We start from the raw sequence: 15,820 nt of genomic DNA on the forward strand, positions 1-15,820 counted from the left end.
ATGTCGTGATATGTTATAAAATATTTTTTATTAGGCTATATATTAAATTATATATTAAATTTATCTTCTAAAATAACAGACTGTACTCATATCACAACCAGTTTATTTCACCATTGGAGATCAGATCACACGAGACATGAGTTAAATGACTCATTTTAAGGATTTAAGTAGGCTATTTAAAGGCAGTGCCAGCGGGACTTCATGGCTCAGGTGGGTAAGGCGCCATACCATAAATCCGGGGTTCAATTCCAACCTGTGGTCATTTTCCGAGCCCTCCCTGTTTTTCTCCTGCTGATTAAAAGCAGTGCCAGCAAACATAAGTGCAATCAATTCAAGTAATAGTTAAGAAATAAAGGGTTTACAAAACAAGTTGGAGAATTCATTTAAAAAAATTTTAGTAAGCTTTCTTGTTTTTTTGCCATTTTTTCCACAGCGCAAGCTAACGGCTACAAAAAACCCGGTGTTCTATTGAGCGGAAGTATACACCCCATGTCCCCCTCCCCCACATAGATTTTGTGGATGTCATAGGAGAGAAATCAACAACAGATATCAAAATCAAAACCGAACACTAAAATTTTTATTTACTTATTTAATTTATTGTTTGATTTTTTTCCCTTTGTGATGGTCACGGAGGTGATCTGATCCATTTAAATAGCTGCCAGAACACCGAATTAAACAAAAATAGCTGCCGGATCTGACAACGGAGGTTCCGGATCTTGTTCCGTCATGTTCTGGCTCAAATTAAGCCCTGGCAATAAGTAATAATAAAGTAATGATTTTAAAAAAGGGGGGGGGGGGGGGTTGAAACATTTAACATTTAGAAAAAAATAATCTAGGCTAAAGACAGGAAGATAAGAACAAGACTAGTATACAAGACACACAGTACGGTACAGCACAGTCCAGGGCAGTCCAGTTGAGGTTATCACAGTAGCAGCATTTATGTAGAATAATGTGTTAAATAAATAATAATGTGTTAATAATAATGTGTAGCAGCATTCAGAAGCAGCATATGGTAAGTTGTTATATTGCAGGGCCCAAGGCAGTTCTTATGAGATAGTTCAGGTAAGGTGCAAAGTCACATAGTTCCATAGAGAAGTCTTTTCCGTGGAGGGCAGCAGCAACAAGAAACAGTGTATGGTGTGTAAAAAAAAAAAAAAGCTATCTTGCGTGTGTAAAGCACACCTGTCAACCCTCCCGTTTTTCCCGGGAAATCCCTTATTTTGACTTATTTCCCGCTGTCTTCCCGTTTTTTTATTTTCCCCAAAATATCCCGTATTTTCACATTATATAAAAGTCCCATTTTTTCACAATATAAAAAAGTCGGTAGGTCCAGAATTCATGACGCGCCTCTGACAGGAGTTTACAGCAGGAAGTCGGGCCATGAATTCACGTCCCCGCCTTCTCAGCCATCAGTAATTACAGAACTCCGTCCGGAGGCGAGGCTGAACAAGTGATTAGGTCCAGTGTTGACAGATTGGGAGGTTTCCCGCCCAAGTTGGGCGGTTTCAAGTGCATTTTGGCGGGTTTTGAACATAATTTGGGCTGGAAAATGTCAGCAGTATCTGGCAACACTGATTAGGTCTGAGGTGAAGATGGCGATGCTAATAGCTAAGAAAAACATTAGCCTCTCTTTATTTGATGATTTCAATAAGTGCGTGGCTGGAATGTTCCCAGACTCTTCCATCGCAAAGAAATTTTCCATGGGGAAAACGAAAGCCTCCCAAATAATCAAAGGTAAGCTACACATGTTTACATTAAGTATGTCCTGGCTAAGACCTCATAAATAGCCTAGTGTAAACTAATTGGTGTATTAACTGTTTTATCCACTCATTGTCTATTTTATTTTCTATCTGAAACTTACCCATTTTAAATCACTCTTGGTTTAATATCTTATATTACTCTTTATCTCTTTATTACTCTATCTATCTATCTATCTATCTATCTATCTATCTATCTATCTATCTATCTATCTATCTATCTATCTATCTAGTGTTCCGAGGCCATGACTATGGTAAAACCATAATAAATTGCAATGGAATTGAATTTATTGACTGGTTATATAATGACCTTTCTTATTTTAACATAAGATACGTATTTTAGTCCTTAATTTGGGAAATAACTGGTACCACTGAAAGCAAATAAAAATAAATGTATAGTTTATTCACAAATGCACTCTATAAACCATAAGCATATTGAGTTTGGGTCTTGGCTATCACCAACATGCACCAGAGTACAGGAAATCACAAATACTAGATAGAAAATTGCCCCCCATTCAACTACACACCCACTTTTGGTGAAGGGTATGACTTTCCGAAATTTTCCCTTATTTTGAGTTAAAAATCTGGGAAATATCCCTTTTTTTCAAACCTCAAAGTTGACAGGTATGGTGTAAAGCTATCTTGCTACCTCACTTAGCTATAGCTAGTGTTTCAACTAAACAAAAGTTGACTTTTTGTCATTTAAACATATATTTTTCTTAGCATTTCTTCATAATTTGTGTTTAAAGCTGTTTTGCTAGCTCACCTAGCTATAGCTAATGTTTCAAATAAGCAAACGTTGACTTTTTAAAAATAATTTCAACAGGTATTTTTAGCATTTCTATATAACTTATGTTTAAAGCAATCTTGCTACCTCACTTAACTATTGCTATTGCTTCAAAATAAACAAAAGTTGACATGTTTTCCATTTAAAAGGGTATTTTCTCAGCATTTCTACAGAACTTGTGTGTAAAGCTTACTTGCTAGATCACATAGCTATTGCTACTGTTTTACAATAAACAAAAATGGAATTTATTTGATTTAAAAGTGTATGTCCTCAGTATTTCTTCAGGATCTGTGTGTAAAGCTATCTTGCTACCTCACTTAGCTATAGTTAGTGTTTTAAATAAAAAAAAGTTGACTCTCATTTAAGCAAATATTTTTCTTAGCATTTCTTCATAACTTGTGTGTAAAGCTATCTTGCTACCTCACTTAGCTATAGCTAGTGTTTCAACTAAACAAAAGTTGACTTTTTGTCATTTAAACATATATATTTTTATTAGCATTTCTTCATAATTTGTGTTTAAAGCTGTCTTGCTAGCTCACCTAGCTATAGCTAATGTTTCAAATAAACAAACGTTGACTTTTTAAAAATAATTTCAACAGGTATTTTTCTTAACATTTCTACACAACTTGTGTTTAAAACTATCTTGCTACCTCACTTAACTATTGCTATTGCTTCAAAATAAACAAAAGTTGACATGTTTTCCATTTAAAAGGATATTTTCTCAGCATTTCTACAGAACTTGTGTGTAAAGTTAGCTTGCTAGATCACATAGCTATTGCTACTGTTTCAAAATAAACAAAAATTGAATTTTATTTGATTTAAAAGTGTATATCCTCAATATTTCTTCAGGATCTGTGTGTAAAGCTATCTTGCTACCTCACTTAGCTATAGTTAGTGTTTTAAATTTTTTAAAAAGTTAACTTTTTTAATCATTTAAACATATTTTTCTCAGCATTTCTTCATAATTTGTGTTTAAAGCTGTCTCGCTACCTCACTAAGCTATAGCTAGTGTTTCAAATAAACACATTTTAACATTTTTTAAATAATTTCAACAGGCATTTTTCTTAGCATTTCTACATAACTTGTGTTTAAAGCTAACTTGCTTTTGTTCCAAATTAAAAAAAAATGACGTTTCCATTTAAAAGGATATTTTCTCAGTATTTCTACAGAACTTGTGTGTAAAGCTTGGTTGCTAGATCACTTAGCTATTACTCATCTCATCTCATCTCATTATCTCTAGCCGCTTTATCCTAATGTTTCAAAATAAACAAAAGTTGAATTTTATTTGAATTAAAAGTGTATCTCCTCAGTATTTCTACAGGATATGTGTCTAAAGCTATCTTGCTACCTCACTTAGCTATAGCTAGTGTTTCAAATAAACAAACGTTGACTTTTTATTATTTAAACAAGAATTTATCTTAGCATTTCTTCATAACTTGTGTTTAACGCTATCTTGCTACCTCACTTAGCTATTGCTATTGCTTCAAAATACACAAAAGTTGACGTTTTCCAATGAAAAGGGTATTTTCTCAGTATTTCTACAGAATGTGTATGTAAAGCTAGCTGGCTATGTCACTTAGCTATAACTATTATTTCAAATAAAAAAAATTATTGTGCTTTTTATGTTATATTTTGACAAGATTAGAGTAAGTAAATTACTAAGAATATCCATCCATTATCTGTAGCCGCTTATCCTGTTCTACAGGGTCGCAGGCGAACTGGAGCCTATCCCAGCTGACTACGGGCGAAAGGCGGGGTACACCCTGGACAAGTCGCCAGGTCATCACAGGGCTGACACATAGACACAGACAACCATTCACACTCACATTCACACCTACGGTCAATTTAGAGTCACCAGTTAACCTAACCTGCATGTCTTTGGACTGTGGGGGAAACCGGAGCACCCGGAGAAAACCCACGCAGACACGGGGAGAACATGCAAACTCCATACAGAAAGGCCCTCGCCGGAAGCTGGGCTCGAACCCAGGAGGTGCTGTGAGGCAACAGTCCTAACCACTACACCACCGTGCCACCCTCACTAAGAACATGAACATCCTAATTGCATCTCCAATACTGAAATCCCTCTTGCATTAACCTCTGACAAATGTATGTTAGTTTGTAAGCAGTTAGCTATCTGGCTATCCTTCCTAGATAATCTTAGTTATGAACAAAATTATATTCCACATCAACATTAAGATACTAAAACTCCACTCCTATGTACCTGTGGCAATCATAAGCTGGTTAGCAGTTAACTAGTCAATTGGTTAGCAGTTTGGGATAGACTCATAGGAGTTCATAGAGGGGTATCCAAAGCATATTCATATATAATCATAAATAAAGTTGATTTTTCTAGATGGTGTAGAAATGTTCCTAGGACATGCCTTTGATCATTTACTGTAGCTTCACTGTGATCCCTTGTTTCGCTATTATTATTTTATTAATGTCTAATTCTATATCCTAATTTTGTGAACACCAATCATTGAGACATGGAAAATGGAGAATACCTCCCCTGTTATTTTTCTCTTTCTTTCCCTTGAAATATGTTAAGTGAGGCAACAATTAAAACATCCTGTTAATCAGTATAAAGAACTACACATTTATCCCATTTCACATGCCGTAAAGCAGCACGCAACACAGCTGTAAATGTAACCAGTAAAGTGCTCTAAACATTCCACATGCATTTCACTGCCACGCTTCTACATACATCTCTATAACGAGCCTTAACTGCAGAAATGACCTTCATAACATCTAAATGAACTTCTTGACACTAAAGTAACAGCATGATGCAATTTTCATTCTTGAGGAGGCTTTGAACAGCCAGCGGTCTCCCCATCTCCTTTCTCCGTCCCTACTGTATCTCTGCCTAGCATGTGGTTCATTCTGGTTTCCTTGTAAAATATAATTGAACCTCACACTGACATCACACTTTCCTCCTCACAAACCACCCATGCTGGTGAAAAAGAGCCTGAGAAGAAAAGCATGGATCAAAGCTTCTTTGAACGTTTCATAGCACCACTTCCAAACCTGATGAGCTAGTGGATGTAAACAGAATTTAAAGCTATTGGATCCGTTAACTGGTGGCACGGTGGTGTAGTGGTTAGCGCTGTCGCCTCACAGCAAGAAGGTCCTGGGTTCGAGCCCCGTGGCCAGCGAGGACCTTTCTGTGCGGAGTTTGCATGTTCTCCCCGTGTCCGCATGGGTTTCCTCCGGGTGCTCCGGTTTCCCCCACAGTCCAAAGACATGCAGGTTAGGTTAACCAGTGACTCTAAATTGACCGTAGGTGTGAATGTGAGTGTGAATGGTTGTCTGTGTCTATGTGTCAGCCCTGTGATGACCTGGCGACTTGTCCAGGGTGTACCCCGCCTTTCGCCCGTAGTCAGCTGGGATAGGCTCCAGCTTACCTGCGACCCTGTAGAACAGGATAAAGCGGCTGGAGATAATGAGATGAGATGAGATGAGATGAGATGAGCAACTCTGTAGCACAATAGTGCGAGCTAGCAACTAACGAGTAACAACTTGTATGGAGACTTGTATGCTGGACACTCCACACAAACTAGAGGCAATGTATATGTTTATTTATGGGGCAGCCATGTCCTGAAGGTCAGAGAAGCAGCCTTGGGCCCAAAGGGTCGCCGGTCTGATTCCCAGGACCAGCAGGAAAAATGTGAGGGGAGTTGAGTGACTGAACAGCACTTTCCTCTCCATCTGCATCATGGCTGAAGTGCCCTTGATCAAGGTTCCTAACCCCTAACTGCTCCCTGGGTGCTGTAGCATAGCTGCCCATTGCTCTGGGTATGTGTGTGTGTGCTCATTGCTCACGTGCGGAGGAGGAATTTCACCATGCTTGATTGTATATGTGACAAATAAAGGCTTATTATTATTATTTTGCATTTTTGGAGTTAGGAGTTTCCAGTGACAGAGCTTTGGAATAGTCAGCAGTAAAGCTGTAGCCTTTTTTTCTCCATTTTCTCCTCAATTTGGTCACCTGCCAATTCCCACCTATCAGTTATGATACGACAGCTACTAAAAGGTTGAAAGCTAACACACACTACCTCCGAGACACACACAGCCAGCCAATCTGATCTTTTCAATCTGCTGCTCATGCTGTGTCACAGGGCAGTGGAGGAAAACAGAGGAAAGCGCTGTCTGCCCTCTTCTGCACACAAGCTCATAGATGCCCATGATTGGCTAGTGTTGCTGTGATTAACACAGGAAAGCGTGAATGACATCTGTTCCACCCAGACAACATTAAGGGTGGCATTGAGGGATCGGGTCATGATACAATACGTATCGCGATACGGTGGTCACGATACGATACGTATCGCGATACACTGTACATTATCTGACATTTTGGTAAAATATATAATTCAAAAGACAAAATCAAGAAAAGCATGGCTGAAAATGCTAATTTCCTTTATTAGCTGGTTTGACAGAGACAAATTACATGTTCTTTTTTAAGAACAGCAGGATGTTCACATTTTGTCTGAGAAACCCAAAATATCTCCAAACTGGAGATGTGTACCCAATTGGAGCATTTGCTGTGGGCATTTTATCCTCCTTCACTTTTCTAACAAATATGATAGGATTTGTGAAGTATTTGTGAAATATGTCAAATAACTACTGATGAACTAGCCACATGCGATTTATCACCACACTACCTTAAAAACGTAAAGCAGAAATGATAGATGGCGCCGGCTTAGAAACAAAATTTTGCATATTCATGTCTGCTTCCAACAGATCCCTGTTTAAACGAGCATGATTTTGCGAGATACAAAATGGCCTCACCCATTGCAAGACGCTTCAGAGCTAAACAGAAGTAAAACTTGAGTTTCTTCAACGAAAATCGGTTTAAAACAAAAATGAACGAAATGACCAGTTAGAGTAAGGTTTCACAATACTTGTGGACGAGACAATATGCGAATTGTGGCCGCAGAAATCGTGATATATTGATGTATCGGTGAATCATTCCAGCCTTAGACAGCATGGCCAATTTTGCTCCCTTGGATCCTGGCAAAAACCAGCTCATCATGTTCCAAAGAAATTGCAAAATGCAATCAAAAAATGATGCCTGTGATATCATTGGGATTTTTATTTTGCGGTCAACCCATTGATAGACCAAATGCTTTTCTGTTGCATACCACTTTTCCGTTATGCATTTTGCAATTTCTTTGGAACATGATGAGCTGGGGGTTTTTTTTGTCTTATTAACTCCAGACAAAACAAAAAGAGTAGTTGGTAAAATTTTTTTCCTGTTATAGGAAAATAATGAACCTCGGCATGAGAGCATAATTATTTTCCTATAACAGGACATCCCTAAGTGTTTTATTCTTTGCTTATTAAAGGAGAAAAAAAAGACTTACTTGGATTTACTTGGGACTTTACATTCCCTGAGAGGTACAGAAGAAGTGAAAGGGGAAAGATGATCTTCCAAAGGTGGTTCATCTCAAATCGAGACCTGGCCTTCATTCCTGGAGAAGTAAACAAAACATAGATCAGAGGAATCTTTAGAGATAATATTTCTAACTAAATGAATACAGAACCAAAAGCAGTATATTAGGATACCTTTGTAACATTTCCATCTTATTATATAAAGTACTAAGGTGCCAATCATGAGGTACATTTAATGGCAAAACAAATAAATAAAACCATGATTTTATTGAAGACAATAAAGCTTCAGTAATTGCCCGCAGTAGCTGGAGGAATTTCCATTAATTCTTCATACCACAACCAAGGCTTTGCTTCTCAGAACAAAATAGTGAGAGTATGTCAACCGACACACACCAGTGCCAACAAAACAGATTCATTATTTCAGCCCAGAAAACCACTCATGAGGTCTAGATTTATTACTGTAAATGGACTGACCATTAGAAATTCATGGATGGTGCAATTAGGTGTTGGAAAATTATTAATGCATTTTAATGACAAACAGGTCATTTTTCTAAGAGCGTGTGCCACATCACTGGCCTCGTGGGCTTTGTCCAGCTGAGGTAATGTCTAAGTCACTGCCACATGTCTCACCCTGTGCCCCCTGCTTAGTTTGTACTGAGTTTCTTTGACTGCCAAGCAATCTTAGCTAATGTTTACCATACAAGTACAAGATGACATTTACAGCACGTTTATAGAACATTTCTAATTGCTGTGGTTAAGGAAATTGCTCTACCTGTATTACTGTTTATCTACAAATTCTCCGTGAACCAAAAAAACTTCCTAGAACTATAATAAACAGAAACGAGACCGTCAATGACGGCGTAGCTCACTCCTTTCCTGTCAAGTCCAGAAGGAACGGTCTAAAGTGGGCCACCTTGCGCAATAAATGTTGCAAGCTAGATACACTATATACAAGCTACAGTATATATAGAAGCTATATCCACCCTAGGAATACCGACCTATTTGCCAGAAAGAATCCAAAACGGCGAGGAATTGACCGAGAAGAAGCGATTTTTTTTTGTTGTTGTTGAAGGCTTAATTAGTCCATAACTTCATTAATAACTGTAATTATGCAAATCTAGGTAGAAGTTATATGCACCCTAGGTATCCTTACCTTCATGCCAGAAAGAATTAAAATCGGTGAAGAATTGAGGGAGAAGAAGCGATTTGTGTGGAAACTGCTCGTTAGGGCTTAATTACGCCATATCTTCATTATTAATTGCAATTATGCAAATTAGGGTAGAAGCCATATGCACCCCAGGCAGACCTACCTTCCTGCCAAAAAGAATAAAAATCGGTGAAGAGTTGAGAGAAAAGAAGCAATTTTCATGAAATGTGGACAACGCTGGACAGACGACACATGATGGGATAAGCTCATCACCTGTCGGCTGGATGAGTTAATACTGCTGAGTCGAACCATGAACCATCCAAAGGACTCTTAAGGAACTCTTGAGTAATGATGAGTGCATGCCATTACAGATAAATAGTTTATATACACTTGTCATTCTCATCAAGTGCTTGGGAATCTAGTGATTAAAGATTCATTTGTTACATTTATATTTTTATTTATGTCACTTTTAATCACGGATAATGTAACAAAGCAGGAAGGAAATCCAGGTGTAGTTTGGGATCCATAATTGTCATGTCAAGGCTGAAGTCAACACTGCAGCCAATAAACATGACCGCCAAAAACTACAACTCCCAACCTGCATCATGGCCTACAAACATGGCTGCCGAAGACTACAATGTTCACAATACACTCCCACTCACATGAACAAGTTCACCATCATAGCCTTGGTTTAACTGTGACGTATGCGCTTAGTGTCCTGTCCCTGTTGTATTGTAGCTGCGTTGTGGTTTATGAGTTTGCTTTTTGCCTGACCACCGCTTGATTCCTGTTTTTGTCCACTGATTTGGATTTTATTGACATAAAGGAAACTACCTGGAACTCTCGCTGTCTCTGCTACCTGACAATCATATGCAATTCAGATGTGACAGTGGCAAGGAAAAACTCCCTGAGAATACATGAGTCCTAGGATGAGCCCAGGATAGTCTTTTTGATTACAGCAGCAGGTCTTGGGTACAAATCTACAGTATCCTTGTGAGATTATCTGCTAAAGTAAGGACTATCATCTGTAACCGCTTATCCTGTGCAGGGTCACGGGCAAGCTGGAGATTATCTCAGCTGACTATGGGCGAGAGGCAGGGTACACCCTAGACAAGTCACCAGGTCATCGCAGGGCTGACACATAGACACAAACAACCATTCACACTCACATTCACACCTACAGTCAATTTAGAGTCACCAGTTAGCCTAACATGTTACCTCTGGGTGATATTATTCATAAACATTGTATTAGTTTCCACTGTTATGCTGATGACACACAGTTGTATGTCTCTGCAAACCCTGATGAGAGACACCAGCTTTATAGAATTGAGGAATATGTTAAGGACATTAGACACTGGATGCTTATTAATTTCCTTCTGCTTAACTCTGACAAGACTGAAGTACTTGTACTAGGACCACATACGGCTAGAAGTAAGTTTTCTGATTACACAGTGACTCTGGATGGCCTTTGTTTCTTCACGTGCAGCAGTAAAAGACCTCAGACTGATTATTGACCCCAGTCTTTCATTCAAAACTCACATTGATACCATCACCCGGATAGCTTTCTTTCATCTCAGAAATATTGCTAAGATAAGAAATTTAATGTCATTACATGACGCGGAAAAACTAGTTAATGCTTTCGTTACCTCCAGGTTGGATTATTGTAATGCCTTACTGTCTGGATGTTCTAATAAGTGCATAAACAAGCTCCAGTTAGTTCAAAATACAGCAGCAAGAGTCCTTACTAGAACTAGAAAATATGACCACATCACCCCTGTCTTATCCACACTGCATTGGCTCCAAATCAAATTTCGTATTGATTATAAAATACTACTATTGACCTTTAAAGCACTGAATGGTCTCGCACCACAGTACCTGAGTGAACTTCTGGTCCTCTATGACCTGCCACGCCTACTTGGATCAAAAGGTGCAGGCTATCTGCTGGTACCTCGTATAGTGAAGGCTACATCAGGGGGCAGAGCCTTTTCTTACAAAGCCCCACAGTTATGGAACAGCCTTCCAAGTAGTGTTCGGGAATCAGACACAGTCTCAGTGTTTAAATCTAGTCTGAAAACATATCTGTTTAGTCAAGCCTTTTGTTAATGGTGTTTATGAGGTAAAGGTATAGACCTAGAGGGTCCTCAGACATAGAGTGTTTTGGTAAACTGGGATGTATGGATGCTGTCAATCCCCACTCGCTTGCTCACTCGAGTTTGTTGACGGTGTAGTGGCTGGCTGCTTTATGTCCCGGGGCTCCCTCATGCCTGTGTTACCTTCTGGCTCTCCCCTTTTAGTTATGCTGTCATAGTTAGTTGCCGGAGTCCCTGCTTGTACTCGGTGCAATATGTATACTGTTCCTACTTATTCAGGTGACATTGGACATACCTAACAACCCATGTTTTCTTTCCCTCTCCCCCCCCCCAAAAAAAAAAAAACCTGTCCCTCTGAGTTACATGGAGTCAACAGGAAATCTTTTGGTGGAGAGGGTGGAGACCTCAACTGGCTATCGTAGCCTGCAGGGAATCGGCCGTCAGACATTCTGTCGCATGTCCCAGACCCAGTGAAATGTAACAGAATTGTCTTGGCCAGCCCTAAGGGTCCCATCTGCATCCCATCATTGCTGAGGCGTGCGCTCCCATCACCCAATCAAGCATCCAGCCAGAGCAGGTCATGATATTTTTTAACCATATTAACATGCCATTGTTGTGTATTATGCCTGAGGTCAAGACTCTCGTCTCTGCGAGCCTACCACACAGATTTAATACTTGTGTCATTTTTAGGGCATACCTAACAACCTGTGTTTTCTCTCTCTCCCTCCCTCCCCCCCAATCTGTCCCTCTGAGTTACATGTTGGTCCTGGGATTGAGATGCTGGCCTCTTCTGCCCCTCGGACCTGCTTGATCCATCCTGGTGCCCTGTGTCTGGTCGGAGTTTTATCGCATTGCTCCTGTGGAGGATGGCCCCATGAGGACAGTTGAGGGTTATACCTGGAGGATGATCTGGACACTTACAGTAATGCTTTTATGGCTGAGGACTACAGTTGACTTGCTAACTTTAGGACTGCAGTTGTCATGAACAGTTTTACACTCAAGTTTCCATCAGTGAAAATTTATAACATCAACGAAACTGACTTCATGTTAAAACTGTTAATGTTATAGTCATGCTGTCTGTTGTTGCCCAAATGAGGATGGGTTCCCTTTTGAGTCTGGTTCCTCTCGAGGTTTCTTCCTCATGTCGTCTGAGGGAGTTTTTCCTTGCCACCGTCGCCACAGGCTTGCTCATTGGAAATAGATTAGGGACAAAATTAGCTCATGTTTTAAGTCGTTCAAATTCTGTAAAGCTGCTTTGCGACAATGTTCATTGTTAAAAGCGCTATACAAATAAACTTGACTTGACTAACCTGCATGTCTTTGGACTGTGGGGGAAACCGGAGCACTCAGAGGAAACCCACGCAGACATGGGGAGAACATGCAAACTCCATACAGAAAGGCCCCTGTCACCCACCGGGCTCGAACCCAGAACCTTCTTGCTGTGATGCAACAGTACTAACCACTACACCACCGTGCCACCCCTATCATAAACCAGTGAAGTGTAAATCTTTATTTAGCATATCTATGTGGGACTATCCACAGCAACAGAAAACAATTCACAAGGGTAGAACGCTCCAACAAAACATATTCAAAACATCCTGTATCCTGTACGTCTTTAACCGAAAATATAGAATACTTAAATCATGTATGACCAGATCACCCAATTTAACTTGGTACACTGTCAGAACAGGGGTACAGTAGGAGTCCATTTCTGTCCCGGAAGGTACAATCTACACTAACGTACCTCCTAGGGCTCCAGACCAAAGTCACAACCAGTTCTGATCGAGGGAGTCAAGGTGGAGGCTGTGGATTCCTACAAGTACCTCGGGCTGTGGCTGGACAGCAAACTGGACTGGACTTGCAACACCAACCACCTGTACAGGAAGGGACAGAGCAGGCTATACTTCCTGAGGAGGCTGCAGTCTTTTAACATCTGCAGGAAACTCTTGTGGATGTTCTATCAGTCTGTGGTCGCCAGTGTCCTGTTTTACACCGTGGTGTGCTGGGGGGGGCAGCACATCCAAGAAGGACACACCCAGGCTGGACAAACTGATCAGGCGGGCCGGCTCTGTGGTCGGCATGAAGCTGGACTCTCTGGTGACGGTGGCAGAGAAGAGGACTATAAACAAACTACTGAACATCATGGACGATGCCAGTCACCCTCTGCACACCGTCATCAGCAACCAGAGGAGCCTGTTCAGTGACACAATGCTCCTTCCCAAGTGCAGGACTAACAGACTTAAAAACTCCTTTGTCCCTCACGCCATCAGACTGTACAACTCCCTGGGGAGAGGAGGGGTAACAGGAGGACAGAGGACGGGAAGGAGCAGTAGCCTAGCCTGACAAAAAGCAATACTGGACAATGTGCAATATAAATGTGCAATATAAAGTGCAATACCTCTCCCACTGGACGTTTTTCATATCCTATGTTTTATATTTGTATATGTAAATAGTTAATTTATCTAGACGTTTTCTCTAGTTTCTATTCTCTGTTTATCCTGTAATGACGCTGCTGGAATTTTAATTTCCCTGAGGGAACCCTCCCAAAGGGATCAATAAAGTTCTATCTAATCTAATCTAATCTAATCTAATCTAATCTAATCTAATCTAATCTAATTATTGGACTTCAAGGTAACTATGTGTACCTTTTTAGGGCGAAAAAGGTACATGTATGTTCCCAATCAGTATATAAATGGTACAAATAAGTACCTTAGAGGTTACCACACCAGTAACGAGCCATTGTGCCCCTAAAGGTACAATACTGTATTTTATTTTCTGAGATTGTATATCCAGAGACTTCAGTAAACTGTAGTCTTTGCTTCCTAAAATTCCATCCAATGTCATGGAAACTATGAGAAACAGACACTGAACTGGATTCTAAACAACTTTTGTGTTGTTTGCTACACTCTTACAGTCTCATTTTTTGTGGTCTGGACATATGTTGCTTATAGTGGGTTATGTAAGACTACAAGGCACAGTAAATAGGAAAATTACAGACTTGAACTGGGCAGCTAATTGTGATGTTTTTATATAACTCTGCTGTGTATACTCCAAAGTCATGTCAGCGGTGACGGTATGTATTTTGCAAAGGCCAAATTAAACCTTGAAACACTCAGTCTGACTTTTCGAGAAAATACATGGGTGGATAAGGTTTCTACCTTCCTAGAAATCTCTTCTAGCAAGATCTTGGATAGTTTGTGCAAGTTAGACGTACGGTTCCATATTAACCCTATAAATAGATTAAAATATAAAATAATGCATTAAAGCGAGACGGACTTTCGAGTTCATAAAATCGGTGAAATTTAGTTCCCTCTGAAATTTGGTCATTGTGATATATGTTTATTTCTGTAATATCTCACAAAATATCAGGCCATTCTGTGGCTGGGAAGTTATTTAATTTGAGGGGATTAAAGCAAATAATGTGCATGAAATTGCTCGCTTCGTGCAGTCAAGCAGACAGAGGAAGTCCGTGTATGTGCACATGTGCAGGTTTACCTTTGACCGTGCACTGGCAGTTCCATCATTCTGTCGCTAAACGAACAGCTGATCACACCGAGGTGCTCGCTGAGCGCCGATATTTATTTATTAGTTTGGTTCTGTGTTTCCTTTCCTTTGTATATAACACAACGTCTTTTCTTCTCGCTTTCCGTTACTGTAGTCGGTCTTTCACGTTTCATTCATACACTCACGCCCTCCATTTTTCTCTCCTGTTTCAAATTTGTATTCCACAATGCCTTGCGTGAACAGGGAAAGCCCACCACGTCATGCATGGAGTAGTATCTTGTATTGCATCATGGTGAAGCAGGAAAAAATAGCGGAGAATTTAGGCCCACAAAATTCATTAGTTGTTCTATTTTTAAAAAACTAATAAAATTGGAAGTCTGTGATTCAAATTCAGTAGCTTTCAGTCCACTAAAGAAAAATAACTGGGTGTCGGGGGGAAATTCTTTTAATGACCTACACTCAAAAAATCTGAAAGGCAGTCTAGCTTTAATTGATTTATTTTCTTTACACAGATTTTGATTTTAAACTCTTCAGGCCTGATTTATTTTGTCACATAAATTCTTAAGTCACATTCTTATTCTTAAAAGTAATACATGTTATTCCTCACTATTGACTGTTGTGCTGAGAAAATACTTGTATATTTTTGCTAGACGTCACTCTGTAGGACAAATTGTTCTGTAATGTTGGTCGCCTATAACGATCAATCACTTGGGTTCGAGAAAGTTGCAGGGTTCGACACAAAACCCAGAAAGACCTACCAAAGATCCCGCAGGACATTATAACTTTTTTTTAAATTATTTTTTATACGAGTGTAGCCGAACTATCTTTTATAGATTCAATCTAAAAATCCTTATAATCTGATTGAGTCTCTGTAATGCAATATATACAGTAGTATGCAGAAGTCTTGGCACCCTTTTTTTCATACAAACTTTGTTATAGATTTCTATTTTATGACTTCTACATTATCGAATCAGTACAAAAACATTTTAGAGTCCAAACGTTCTTTGTTTTCCAGCACAAAATTAAATCTCACCTCATCTCATTATCTCTAGCCACTTTATCCTGTTCTACACACTGTAAAAAATGATTTGTTGTTTTAACTTAAAAAAGTTAGTGCAAGGGTTGCCTTAAGGGCTGCCTTAAAATT

General features: G+C 39.5%; 1 protein-coding gene across 2 annotated transcripts in view; it reads right to left on the minus strand.

Annotated features, from left to right (window-relative positions):
* ddr2a (discoidin domain receptor tyrosine kinase 2a) overlaps positions 1-15,820 on the minus strand; it is a 136,924-nt gene that overhangs the window by 79,454 nt on the left and 41,650 nt on the right. For both annotated transcript variants that reach the window (XM_060920027.1, XM_060920026.1), the window contains exon 2: positions 7,905-8,012. In XM_060920027.1, the coding sequence (XP_060776010.1) occupies positions 7,905-8,010 (106 nt within the window). In that variant the 5' untranslated portion in view covers positions 8,011-8,012. The remainder of the gene's footprint in view (positions 1-7,904; positions 8,013-15,820) is intronic.

The sequence above is a fragment of the Neoarius graeffei genome, chromosome 4, assembly GCF_027579695.1.
Source record: "Neoarius graeffei isolate fNeoGra1 chromosome 4, fNeoGra1.pri, whole genome shotgun sequence".
Classification (NCBI taxonomy): Eukaryota; Metazoa; Chordata; class Actinopteri; order Siluriformes; family Ariidae; genus Neoarius; species Neoarius graeffei.